General features: G+C 39.3%; 1 protein-coding gene across 2 annotated transcripts; it reads right to left on the reverse strand.

Annotated features, from left to right (window-relative positions):
• Positions 1-412: 412 nt before the first annotated feature.
• Positions 413-13,743, reverse strand: LOC108982991 (probable methyltransferase PMT28). Of its 2 annotated transcripts, XM_018954494.2 has the most exons (9): positions 13,479-13,743; positions 12,111-12,977; positions 11,851-12,000; positions 11,116-11,386; positions 10,901-10,993; positions 9,927-10,101; positions 8,849-9,091; positions 8,427-8,621; positions 413-1,067 (listed from the first exon to the last, which is right to left on the reverse strand). In XM_018954494.2, exons 2-9 carry the CDS (start codon positions 12,969-12,971, stop codon positions 869-871), a joined length of 2,187 nt encoding a protein of 728 aa, XP_018810039.2. In that variant the 5' UTR covers positions 12,972-12,977; positions 13,479-13,743; the 3' UTR covers positions 413-868. The 2 variants fall into 2 exon arrangements, with proteins under 2 accessions (XP_018810039.2, XP_018810038.2); XM_018954493.2 differs by having other exon boundaries at positions 12,111-13,743.
• Positions 13,744-14,343: the final 600 nt, after the last annotated feature.

Below are 14,343 nucleotides of genomic sequence, written 5' to 3' on the forward strand. Positions count from 1 at the left end.
ATGTTTGGATTTACTAAATTCATTTTGTTTTTGTTGTTTATTAATCTAAATCATCTCATTTATATCATCATTACAATTTTTTCAAATTTTCAAACAAAATATAATAAAAAAATTCAACATTTTCAAATCCTAAAATAAAAACAATATTAAAAAAATTATATTCTAACAATATTTTATTCAACTTTCAATTTTCATCTCATTTCATCTCAACTCAACTCAGCATCCAAACCTCCCCCAAAAATAATTTTTCATCTAACCATCTGCATTGGTTTCAATGACAAAAAATTTAAAATAAATCACATAAATTTTCTTACAAAATTTATTTTCTTTAGATCCTACCACTTCAAACCCCAATGAAATCATATCTTCAAATACACAGGCATGGTTCTCATTACTTTTTCTTCCCTACCAAGAAAAGTGCATATTTTTGGGTGTGTTTACATAAATGGGAAACAAGTTAAATGCTATAAATTGGATTCTTTAACAAACAAAATGATACATATATTACAAAAAGGCACTGGAATCATCGACAAATATGAGTGTCAAGATATAAATGATCAACTTTTTTGAATCAATGAGTTCTGTCCCAAAAAGAAGACAGATAAATCCCTCCCCTCCCCTCCCCTCCTTCCCAATTTTTTCTATTTGCACTGTGGGGGCTAAAATAGAACAGCTGGGAAAATCTGACGGTTAGATCCAAGTAGTCTCCTCTTTAACACAAAATCAGTATAGTTAGTTCATACCAAGAAGAAGAATTGGTAATTCATTGTTTGTTACAAAGGAAGCCAGAAAACTTTCACCTTGTGCTTTGGTCAAAGAGGAACGAACGATCAGATCTCAAGTAGAATTTAGGTGAAAGATTGAGATCTTAAGGCCGCCACTGGGTCTTTTGTGCGCATATGATACCCTCCTTATCCTGAGCATAAGTCATTCGGATCTCCCAGTGCAAGCTTCTCAATATACCTTCCAATGGGTCTAATATCTCAACCTTCTCACGTATGATAGCCCAACCTCCAGGCCGCAGAATTCGATCCATCTCAACGACAATTGATACAGGCTGCTTACATCTGAAAGAAAAGTAAATGTGAAGATAAACATCACTGCTACTGTAAATAGCCGCTTAACAAAATGATATGGGTATGCTTTACATAAATGGAACTCCAACACTTACAGAAAGGTCGGGTACCAGATCGGAAAACTGAAGAATAGACTACACTGTTTAAAGGAACATCTTACGACAGCAAAAGCAACCAAAAGAGAAGGGATATTATGGTAAAATGACATCTAAAAAACCCCACAAAAAAGATAAAATTTACTCCATGATAATGAGAAAAAATTTCAATCCCTTAGGCTAATAATGATATTACAGTTAAAAGGATTTTATTTTCTAAAAATATAGAAGTATTTCTCAAAATCAATTGTTGATTTAGATATTTTATACATAGTACTGCAATGATAACCATAATTTTATCAGATAACAGATCCAAATGCTAAATTACTACCGAAATGCTGTTCCTGATGAACAGAGCAGGGCTAAAATGTCTGCCTTTCTTGATTATTTTGCTAGTGGGCATGCATATGCATCTAATTTGAATCCTGTCACTTATTTAAAATTGATTTATGTTCCTCGTTGTCTTCCCCCCAACCACATCAATACATAAACCAATCCAAATGGGGTTTCTAACACCAAGGCACATCTGGGATTTTAGTAAATATTAGATTCATACTATAGCAATTTTCAGGGAAGGAAAAGTGGTCCTAGGTAACTAAAGAACATCGGAAGTTTGTGAATGAGTATAACATTTAGGTCTGGAATTATATAACTAGCCATACCAAGAAATACTTGCCAGGGTGCAGCCTGGTAACACAGAAAGATTCAATAAAAAGTTGAGATCCAACACCATGACTAAATACTACTGACATAATTAGACCATATACCTGAGGTTTTATACAATAAATATATAATTTTACAATGCAGCTTAAATGCCATCACTATTCCAAAACATTGATTCTTCCTTGAAAGAAAATTCACACTAATTATTCCCACTTCCCAAGGAAGGTCACTTAAATCATGAGACTTTCACTTCCTCTTATGATATGCATTACCTGGCATTCATAATGCCATAACAAGAAGAGGTAGGAGAGAGAAAGTTGCTCGCAAAGTGGCATTTTCTTTTTATAAGTATATTAATAAAAGAATAGGCAAAGCCATGTTCAGTACAAAAAATGCCCTAACTACGTAGGAGCAATAGATACATGGAAATCATGGAAATCTTGGCCATTAAAATTAACGGCAATGGCCCAAGTACAAAGAGTTCTAAAGAAGAAAGCTTTACGTTCCTCCATCGATCTCTCTTTGTCCTCGAATGTCCATTCATTGCGCTCTTGACACACACACCACATGATGCAAATAAGAAGCATCTTCCATACAACCTTGATCTGTTGATTACCTCTTAGGTCTGTCCAACTAGCTAGCATCACCACTACTGTCTCGGGCATAACCCAACCCAAGTCTAGCCTACTAAATACCTCACTCCATATACCTCGAGCTACCTCACAATGTAGTTAAAGATGGTCCACTGATTCACTCTCGTTCCTACATACAACACCAATCTGCGATGATCACGCTCTGCCTCCTCAAATTATCCGTTGTGAGGATCTTGCCCAAGGAAGCGGTCCACAAAAAAAATGCTGCTTTGAGAGGCGCCTTATGTCTCCAAATCCTTTTCCAGGGGAACTGAGTCGGAAGCTCTTGTGACAGGGACTTATAAAACGAGCGAACCGAGAACATACATTTACCTGTAAATATCCACCACAATATATCAGCACGCTGGTTACTCGGTTTGAGTGAATACAAGAGGCTGAAAAAAGCTGCAAAACTATCCATTTCCCAATCATGAGCCGGCCCGGCTAAAATTGATGTTCCACTAGATCTGTTCCCCCACTATCACCATGACTTCTGCTGCTAAGACATCCTTGGCACTTGCAACCCTGAAGAGAGTAGGAAATAGGTCCTTTAGAGCGCAATTACCACACCAAGTATCAAACCATAATTTGATCCTAGCCCCATCTCCTAGACAAAATCTTGTGCGGCGAGAGAAGACCCCCCATCATTTTCTTATATGTTTCCACAAACCCACTCCATACTTCATTGGTACACCAACTGCCCCATGAGCTACCATATTTACTCTCAATCACCAACTTCTATAAAGCTTCTGGATCTTTATGGTATCTCCATAGTCATTTTCCAAGTAACACCTGATTAAAAATTCGCAAACTTCTAATGCCCAAACCACCATTAGAGAGAGGACAACATACCTTCTCCCACCTAACTAAGTGAAATTTAAACTCCTCACCTATTCCACCCCACAAGAAATTCCGTTGTAGTTTCTCAATACGAGGTGCCACACTTGCTGGAATAGGAAACAAGGATAAAAAATGTCAGTAGGTTAGATAACGTACTCTTTATCAGGGTGATCCTACCACCTTTTGACAAGTACATTCTCTTCCAGGCTATTAATCGACGTTTTACTTTCTCAATCACTGTATCCCATAAAGAAGTCGCTCTTGAGGCGGCCCCCAACGGAAGACCAAGATATGTCATAGGGAGTGAGGCAATCTTACACCCCACAATATTAGCCAACTGTTAAGTTGAACACCTCCAATAAACACCATCTCTGATTTGTCCAAGTTCACTTTCAACCCAAAAACTGCTTCAAAACCAAGTAGAAGGGCCTTCAAAACTAGAACCTGATTATGGTCTGCCTCATTGAAGATAAGAGTGTCATCTGCAAACAATAAATGCAAAATATTAATAAGTCCCCCACCCAGAGATCCAATCGAATAACCAGTCACACACCCATTAGCGACCAAGGCTGCAGTCATTCTGCTCAAAGCCTTCATTACAATAATAAAGAGTAATGGGGACAACAAATCGCCTTGTCTTAGACCTCGTGTGCTGTGAAAAAAACCTGTTGGGCTTCCATTTATCAGAACTGAGAATTTCACCGTAGATATACACCAACAGATCCATGATCTCCATCTCTCCCCAAAACCACATCTCCCAAGAAGGTCGAGTAGAAAGTCCCAATTAACATGGTCATATGCCTTCTCCATCTCTAATTTGCATATAATCCCTGCAGTGCCAGCTTTCAGTCTACTGTCCAGACATTCATCTATCTATCCTTTACAAAACCATTTTGAGGCTTTGAGATTATCTTTCCCACTACCTCACTAAGGCGCTTCGCAAGTACTTTGAAAATGATCTTGTATACCCCATTAACAAGACTAATGGGTTGGAACTCCCTAATCTCCGAAGCCCCAACTGTTTTCGGTATCAAAGCAAGGAAAGTGACATTTAGGCTTTTTTCAAATTGTCTAGCCGAATGAAACTCCTGGAACACCTTCATGAGATCATCTTTTAATATATCCTAGCATGCTTGAAAGAAACCCATAGAAAGCCCATCAGGACCCGGAGCCTTATCTTTAGCTATTTTCCTTATCACTTCAAAAACCCCAACCTCCTCAAAAGGTCTCTCCAAGCAGATGCCATCCATAGACCCAATAAAGTAAAAAACAAGCCCATCGGGCTTAGGCCACCAACCTTCCTGCTCAGTAAGTAGCTGTTCAAAAAAACCAACTACATGATCATTAATCCTCTGCTCATCCTTACAATCTGCCCCATCAATTTTTAACGACTCAATATTATTAGATCTCCTGTGAGAATTGGCTACCCTGTGAAAAAACTTAGCACAACGATTGCCTTCCTTCAACCATAACGCTCTTGACTTTTGCCCCCACGAAATCTCTTCTAATAGAACAATCCTCTCTAGATCTGCAACCAGCACAAACTTTTGAGCTAATTCCTCCTGTGTTAAGGTCCTAGACTCTTGTACCCTTTCCAGCTCCTGGATCTCCCTTGTCTTGCATTTCTTGTGTTCCCCAATGTCCCCATAGGACTGCCGATTCCAAAGCTTTAAGTCTTGTTTTAGAGCTTTCAATATACCCGTAAACGTGAAACTGGGAGTACCCTGAATCTGATAAGATGACTATTATTGTCTGACCCTATCCATAAAACCTTCCGTTTTCAGCCACATGTTTTCGAACTTAAAGTACCGACGTCTTCTTTGAATCCCACCACAATCCAATATGATAGGCCAATGGTCTGAACACAGCCGAGACAATCTCTTTTGCCAAACCTCCGAAAAATGACTTTCCCACTCCGGGGAAATTAAGAACATGTCTAATTGAGACGACGTCTGATTATTGGCCCACGTATATAAACCCTCCGCCATTGGTAAATCCACTAAATTCAACTCAAAAATGCATTCCGAAAAATCTAACATTGCTGGACGCATTCTTCTATTGCCAAAACACTCACTGGGAAATCTTGTAACTTTAAAATCTCCACCAATACACCATGGAAGATCCCACCAACTATGCACTCCAGCTAGTTCATCCCACAATACACTCCGATTGTTGTCTGAATTAGGTCCATATACACCTGGAAAGGCCCACAAATAACCATCTGATACACTCTTAAAGGAACATGCTACCGAAAATAACCCAATAAACTCCTCCCTTTTCTCCACCGCTCGTTGGTCCCACATCACCAACACGCCTCCTGAAGCCCCGTTAGCTGCCAAATATACCCAATCCACATCAACTCCATATACTTCTTACAATTTTGTATTAATAATTTCAACTTCATCTCCTGTAAACAAATAATATCCGCCTTCCACCCTCGCAACAAGTTTCTTATTTGAAGACGCTTGCTAGCCTCATTTAGTCCGCAAACATTCCATGATATGATTTTTTGTTTCATTTGGGAGAGGCCAGCCCCTTCCCTTTAGTCCTTATCCCTACTAGAGCTGCCTTCAGAGTTCATGGACCAAGTCAGCCTCTTGAGTTCACGCTGTTTCTTGGTATCAACTTTCCTTCGTTGTTGGTGACCCGCTTCAATAGCGGTAAGTAATGCCATGAACTGCTCCTCGTAACTTTCAAACTTCAAACCCAACATTTCCTGAATATCCTTCATCGTGTTAAACACCCAGTCCGATACACTTGATTGATCTGGAAGCAAACACTTCAAAGGGATAGGGTGCTGCATTCGAAAATCCTGTTGGTCCTCCAAGTTCTCTTCCCCAAGCATCAAACCAAAATCCCCAACAGAATCACTCGACACTTGAATAAGCCTCTGGGAGTTCTCCTCATCTAAGAGAAACAAATCTTCACTGGCTGAGTCCCCTTCACTATCTCTCAATAAAACGACGTCGTTGGGCACCTCAGTAGTGCTCGCCAGACCCTCGTCTCCTCCCCCACGCTCCATCGGCAATTTCTATGCACTCCCCGGAGGTAGGAAAACACTTGGTGGTGGTGGAAGATCCACCTCTAACACTGTCGGTGTTTTTTGTTTCTCCTGCTGAAACAAACCTACCTCCGACTACTCCACCACCCTCTGGTGACGATGCAACGACACATCTAGCAGAGGAAACCTTCGTCCTACACCCACATAACCTGATCGGGCTCTCCACTCTTACCAGGCCTTGGGCTTGGGCCCAGGCCTATCAGTCGGCCCCTTGAATTGATGGCCACTTTGCCCATTAGTTACATGGGTCTGAGCCAAATTCGGCCCATTTTGGCCCATCCTAACACTTGAAGCTCTTAAGGGCCCTGGAAAAGCCCCGTATCTACTTTTAGACCCCCCCCCCCAAAAAAAAAAAAATGCCCGTATCATCCCTTTCCTTAATAACCTCGACACACTTCATCACCTTTGCAACCTCTCCCAGCAAATACCCCAATTGCACCTGCACCTCCCTCACCATGCAGAGCACCTCCTGCACGTCACTGACAAGTTCTCTCTCTCGGAAAGGACCACGAGTGGCTCGATGCACATCTCCATCAGGCCCTCCCCCTTTGGCCCCAGTTCTCGGCACCCCAAAGGCCACTGCCGGAGAGAGAGTTCTTTGTATGATTTCGAGTACATCTCTTCCCTTTGCAACCTCTCCCAGCAAATACCCCAATTGCACCTGCACCTCCCTCACCATGCAGAGCACCTCCTGCACGTCACTGACAAGTTCTCTCTCTCGGAAAGGACCACGAGTGGCTCGATGCACATCTCCATCAGGCCCTCCCCCTTTGGCCCCAGTTCTCGGCACCCCAAAGGCCACTGCCGGAGAGAGAGTTCTTTGTATGATTTCGAGTACATCTCTTCCCCCCACTTCCTCCTTTGTACATCACCACCACCTCTATCTCTGCTTCTGTCCACCTCAGTAACCTCCCTCAACACCTTCCTCATTCTTCTCCATCCCCTTCCCCCCTCTTCTTCAAGAATAAGAATGAAACTACGACAACCCCCATCACCATACACTGCTACCTCCAAGAATCTGCCTCGGTTATTTGAGCATCGTTGAGCAATGAAACTCCGGTAACCCTCTCTTATTGACGAGTAAAAATCCTTCCTTTCAGCTATCGCACTATCCTCCAAAGCTCTCTCAAGCCATTGTGCAGTGCCCAGCCCCAACAAAAGCTCCTGCTTGAACCTTCTACCTCTTTCAATGATACGGACCAGACCACCTTCCCTCACTACAGAGAAGAGCTTAGATTCAATCACAAGCTCCCTTGTACATCCCATCTTAACGACGTCGATGTAGCAAAGGAACTATCTAACCACCATCCTCAACGGCAAAGAACCAGAGTTTACTTTTTTCGTTCTTGTACAGAGAGAAAAAAGAGAGGAGAGCCCCAACTTGAGAGTAACTCTGCTCGCAAAGTGGCATTACATGTATGTTTCAGATAAAGAGGCAGCAAGTGGGTCAATATAATGTGCTCAAGCAACTTAGGAAAGTCCTTACCGTAATTTTGATCTGAAGTCATTCTTTACATCAAAAGTACCACAGTAAGATGAAAACTTACGGAATGCACATGTCACCTCAAATACTTCACCCTCTAATCTGAAAGGTAGCTCATTTCATTCAAAAGGCTGCTCTCATTTCATTCTCCCCAAGAACGAAAACTCTAGGTCATCAACATTTGGGAAAATGTACCTTGAAGCAAACCTATTCAAATTCACAACAAACATATACACCCTAAACTCCATTGCATGAGAGATTCTGAAACCAAATGGTTAGAAGTCCAAACATAAAATGGATATTTCCTGCACATCCAAGAGGCAATATCCCAAGGCACTAGCCATTGACAGGGTAGGGCGCATACAACTAAAACTGCAACTAAAATTAAAATGAAAAGTAAAATTTATTTTCAAATCCTGTCTTCATGATAACCCACTAACCTCTAACCTTACCAATAATAAAAATAAAAATTAAGTTGCAATCCTCAGTTTTTTTTTTTTTTTGATCGGTAAGTTGCAATCCTCAGATAGTCACACATAGTAATTAAAAAAGAGTTACTAGAGAGCTCTAGTTAACCTGTTCTTGAGCCGTGAGAAGAGGTGATCAGCATGCAAAAGATCATATGATCTTGGGTAAGTACCAAAAGACTCGCACCAATCATGGTAAATACCAAGAAGCCCACGCTCAAAAATGAAAGGAAGAGTGTCTGGTGCATGGACGGGGACTACATTCATCACCCAAACCTTCTGTTGAGAGAGAGCTGCTGCAAATCTGTATCGTAAATGCACATATTACTCTACTTCCTGGCATGGTTATATGAAGTTAATGAAAAAAGCAGCCATGTAATCAGATGGGGACAGGACTTCAGTGTTTAAGCGTAGAGCAAATGCATACATTTTGTACATCTAGCCATTTGATACCTTGTTGAATATAAAAAATAAAAAAAAACAGTAAAAATATCAAATAAAATTGATTCTTCCATTCTTTTGGTTGCATACCCTCCGTAGATGGCTTTCATGTCAAGCACATTCCGTATATTTGACCAGTCAATACCGATTCCAGTGAGATAGGACTTGTCAACAATAGCTTTCCAGTGGTTGGTGTCTGCAATCAATTTTTCTTTGTCATTCAACCATTCAGGATAAGTTTCAAGCCTTTTGGGCCATTCCTCAGGCCACTCTGCTCCATGCTGTTCAATTGCTGATGGAATGGTGTGCAAGCAAGTCTTTATAGAAATATACCTGTTCAAAAAATATATGCGGCAGCCACTAAGTAAATGGGCATAAAACTGAAACTGATGAGAAAAAAAGAAAAAAAAAAAGAAAAGAAAAAGGAAAAGGTAAGAAAGTACCAGAAATGAGGGAAAAAAAACGATAGTTCACTATAGCAAGTACATTCTTTCATTAAAGTCATATGTGATAGTTTCATTGGACTTTGATTACTCTTAATAATTATAATATATATATATATATCTTGAGTTCAACCAAATTAGACATTGACACCAATAGATAGGGAAAATGGTTGAAGGATAACCATAAGCCGAGAATGCCAGTTAGGTATAGGAGGATACTCACACCAAAGGGAAAATGGTTAGTTTTTCACTACTTGAAAACATTGTAAGGCAGGTCATGATGTTGAACCAGGAGAAAACTGGTTCATTTATATTTAATTCCAGTGGAGTCTGACAGTCTATTTATAAAGTTCTTGGTAGGAGGTCATTAGGCATGATCATGCCACTGATGATCTTCACAGAAGAAGCTTGAACCGATCAGCACTATTATTAGATAGTCAGTAACTTGATGACAGATGGCCAACTCAAACCAATGGGGAAGTATCATTCAACCTTTTGGCCATGTAATGCAAACGTTTAATTAAAAGGAGCATCCATTAAAAAAAATCAAGTAAAAAGGTGCATCCATCGTTGTTCAAATCAGAATGAGGATTTTTCCCTTCAATTTCTAAAAGAGTAAAGTAGACTTCCACACTGAAAATAGATTTCACTATTCTTAAATCCACAGTTCAAATTAACAGAACCAAATAGGAAGATAATGACAAAATAAGCTCATCTAGGCATACCAGGCTGCATCTGGATTTTCATTTTCCTTGCATAGAGGTGGATTTTTCTTCCTTCTCAATTCATAAATATCATTTGATTCAGGCTTCTGGTATATTTTAACACCAACTTCACTGACTTCGTCAGTTTTATGAGCCAGAATATTCCAGCAGATAGATGCTGTTAATCTGGTCATGGCTGGAAAGAGATTAAGTGTTAGTAAATACTAGAAGTTTTTTTTTATTAGTAATGTGTAAACATAAACAGTTCTTCCGCACATGTAGAAAGAACAAACTGTAGTGCAGCTTGGTAGGCATTAATGTGGCATATGATCCATAAGCTGACCCCAAACTAGCACGATAAGACTTCCATGAAGTTCAACACCCTATATTCTCACTTAACATGTTAAATTCATTTAGTCATCCCACCATTATGTAACAAGAAGCATGCGCATCTGGCAACTTCTTTTAAGGACATGGCTTGTAAATCATTTTACCTCCTTCACAAGCAGAAGGTGACTAGCAAATAAAACCTATTGCGGTATAATTTTTGATGTGGTGACTCATATGCACTATTGTAGAAGGAAAACTTAATTGCCACCAGTAAGGAAATATGATAACGAAGAAAAAAGTTAGAGATGAGTGCAGCCTGTTAACTTCTGGGCTCAACTCAATATATGTAGGGTATACCATATGAATGTGAAGGGAAGGATAAAGTTTTTTGAGTTTATAAAGTTCAAACCCAATGCACACAACACATCAGCATGCCAGCTGCCTATAAATTCAAGTTCAGTCATCCAACTAATACTCTCAAATATCCTAAGTTAGCCTAGGAATAAAATCAATTTCAAAAGGTGATACAGACGAAACTAAAATCTAAGGAAAGCCACATTTTAAGTTGAAACAAAATATTATTTTCTTTTGTATAAAAAAAATTGAAACAAATATATCATAAAGCAAACTTCATTAAGCAACCAAGACACTTCTATGAGGCCAACCTTCTTCTTCTTCAATGCTGTCATGTTTAGAAGACAAAATAAAGTATCCACCAGGCCGTAAAATCCGATTCATCTCTAGAAGAAGCTTACCCCCTGAAAATGAAAAAAGATATAATAAGTTCAACTATTAACTTTAGAAATAAAAGTTCATATTAAGAGAAGGAAAAGCAAAAGACAAAAAATAGGAAGGAAAGAGAAAAAGAGTAAAGACCAACCATTCAAATGCCAAGACAAGCCACATCTGCCACAATGAATAGCATCAAATACACCACTAGGAAAAGAAAGCCTTCTAGTTCCAAGGGGGCTAACAACTGCAGGAAAACCACGCTCTAGGGCAATCTGGGCCAGGTCTACTAGGTCATCCTTTAAGCCTAGTGACAATGTTAGTACCTCCTTATCAAGAAGAGAAGCTGAAAAGCTTGAATCTGTACATCCGATGTCCAATACCACACGGATATTCTTTCCCCATTCAATGTCTGGTACCATCTATCATATCCAATTGAATTTCAAATAGCTAAATGTGTTAAGTACAAAATTATGGTTTCACCATTTCCTTAAAAAGATCAGAGAACAACTGAGAAGAAAAATTATCACGACCTGCAGGTTCCAGCTAGCTGACACAAATATAATCTCATTCATAAGTAGATAAGTGTTGCAAACAGAAAGAGTTCTTCAATTGTCCATTGTAAATAGCAAATACTGGAGTTTTTTAAAAGGCAACATCATGAGAAATTGAGTGGTGGGTATCTGTGATTGGCATACTGGAGGTGGGCTTAGACAAGGTAGGGTGGCAACAGCAGCAATGGGAAAAAAACCACAATCAAGGGTTATCCTGTATTGCACTAGTAGTAACACTAGTGGATAGATGGGGAATATCTATCGATCGCCTTTTATCAACAAAATCATTAATATGCTCAAGAGTCAAGACCCTGGGAGCTGGAAAAACTTACCTCTTCAATGGATTCAAGGTAGTGAAGAATTCCACCTTTGAACTCAGACTGGTCTTGAGGAAATGTAAGATATTCTCCGGACTCAGCCACCCAACTATGTTTCTTAACAAATGCAGCAAGTTTTGGATGTGCCACATTCTTATACAGTATCTGCACTAACAGAAGAGCATCACTATGAGAAACAATCATGCAAACCGCTATCTCTTATGTATTGAAACTCATATAATGCAACCGATTAATACCCTGCATATATGATATACCTTCATTTTGCTCTCAGGCCAGCGCACTGGCAACCCATAACCACCATGAGTTAGAGGAACAAGACACATCAGAGGTGCTCTTGGGCAACTCCTCTCCCTATGTCGATAGCTCTGCAGCTTGCCACTTTCAATATCAATACAAGGAATATAATTGTGCTTGCTCTTTGTGTTACATAATTTCCAAGTGTAATGCGCTTTAGGATCGAACAAAGGACCTCTTATCTTTTTCTTCCTCCCACTGTTCCTTGACTCACCACTTCCATCTTCCAACTTCTCGTCAGATTCCGTATCCACTGGTTCAACTAAATCACTGTCTCCTTCTTTATCCCCATTTTCTTCACCTTCACCATCCGGCCCTTCTTCCTTCCCATCTAATACTTCCACTTCTTCTTGCTCTTCCTTTTCTTCTGGTGAATCTTCACCCTCAGAGTTCTTTGACCCATCATTATCCTCAGCCACTCCCTTTATTTGTTTTGCGTTTTTCTCTTTAGTTACTTCTTTCTCATCCCTTTTCCCAGACTTGTGCTCACTAATATCCAAAGCCACAGACCCATTAACCTTCTTTTCATGCTTCCTATTCAAATCAGACTCAACTTTCGCCTTCTTATGTTCTTTGCTTAATCCATGCTTTTTCACTTCCTTCTTGTTGGACTGGGTCCCAGAACTGCTTGCGCGTGTGTTTGTTGACACCGGTTCCACGATGCCATCAAAACTTTCCCTTTGACTGACTAAAGAAGAGGAGGGAGAAGAAAACATAGACCACACAAAGATAAAGCAGAGACCCAATATTGCCACTGCAGTCATCTTCACACAGAACCCATGCGGGCGTTTTGCTTGGCGGACAAACCGAGCTATTGCCATCTCTCGCTAATCCCCAATAAATACTACTTTGAAGTAAGTAAATGAAACAAGGAAATCTATACTCAACTATGAAAATCCTTCATAAAAAGAGAGCAGAGATTCAAAGATTCGATTCAAAGCAAGATCACGGGCAAAAAATTCAAGAATCATATATAAATAAGGATTCGACTGAAATTTTCGACTAAATCAAGAAAAACTGAGTGCTCCAATGGAGTAGCACAACCAAGCAACTTCCAAATTAAAATCTCCAAGGATCTATATCTCTCAACATTTCAGCATACTAAAGACATAACAGATTTCCATCGCGTTAGTAAGATAACCGACAAGAAACCAAGAAATGACAAGTATAAAATAAGTTCTGGTTTGGTTTCAACTAGAGCAAGAGAAACTGAGGGCGCCCATTACAAAAAATTAAAGTTAAGAACGTCCCATCAAGATTTTGCTGAGAACAAACGAGTAGATCAGAACTACCCCAGATTGGAATGCATTACAGATGATGAACTTCACCTGGATCTTTCTTCCAGTAGTATCACCAACCGAATTCAGCCTCTAGCGTTTGGAGAGATGTCTCTTTCAAGACGGGAGAGTGATAAAGAATGGATAGTAACAAAAGTGAGTGGAAGGTGATCGAGTTCGTATTAGAAAAGTTTGAGGAACTCTTTGAAATTACATTGTACAGAAGAAGACTGTATGTCACCTCGGAGTATCGGCAGCATTGATGGAGGCGCCATCAACGGAAAGGAACACGCCCCAATGTTTTGTGTCTGTCCTAACTCGCAACTTACAAAAAGCGCAAATGTTCCAGAGTTCTAAGATTTTGAGTAATTATTAAAAATTAAAAATCTTATTATCCAAATTTTTAAAACTGTACGTAGGATTACTATTTATAAAATATTTAATAAATGATATAAATCTACGTCATATATTTACTTCTCTCATTTGAGGTTCTTAAATTATTATAAAAACATAATAAAATTTTGATCTTATTCTATATTTTTTTTAACTATGGATGAGTATTTTTTTTAATCTTTATTACATAATATTTTCGTAATATTATTTTATATAACTTAATTATTCCTGTTCATCATACTGGTACTAGGATAAGTTACAAATATTGCCTGATTAAGGTTGTGAGTTTCTCAGACAGAAATTCCTTTCCAAATTAACTAGTTTATACAGTTAGTTGGATAATCTAGCATTTCACTTTCAGTTCTAGGCCTTGTGACCCAGAGTGTTGATAAGTGAATAACAAGTATAGAAATCAAACCTTGGATTATATAGCATTTGTTGTATCTCCAGGTAGTTACTGAATACTTTACACAAGGTTCCATTGTCTTGCAAACTTTTACTAGTAAGATTATTTCTATTGATA

This window comes from Juglans regia, chromosome 6 (genome assembly GCF_001411555.2).
Source record: "Juglans regia cultivar Chandler chromosome 6, Walnut 2.0, whole genome shotgun sequence".
In the NCBI taxonomy this organism is placed as follows: domain Eukaryota; kingdom Viridiplantae; phylum Streptophyta; class Magnoliopsida; order Fagales; family Juglandaceae; genus Juglans; species Juglans regia.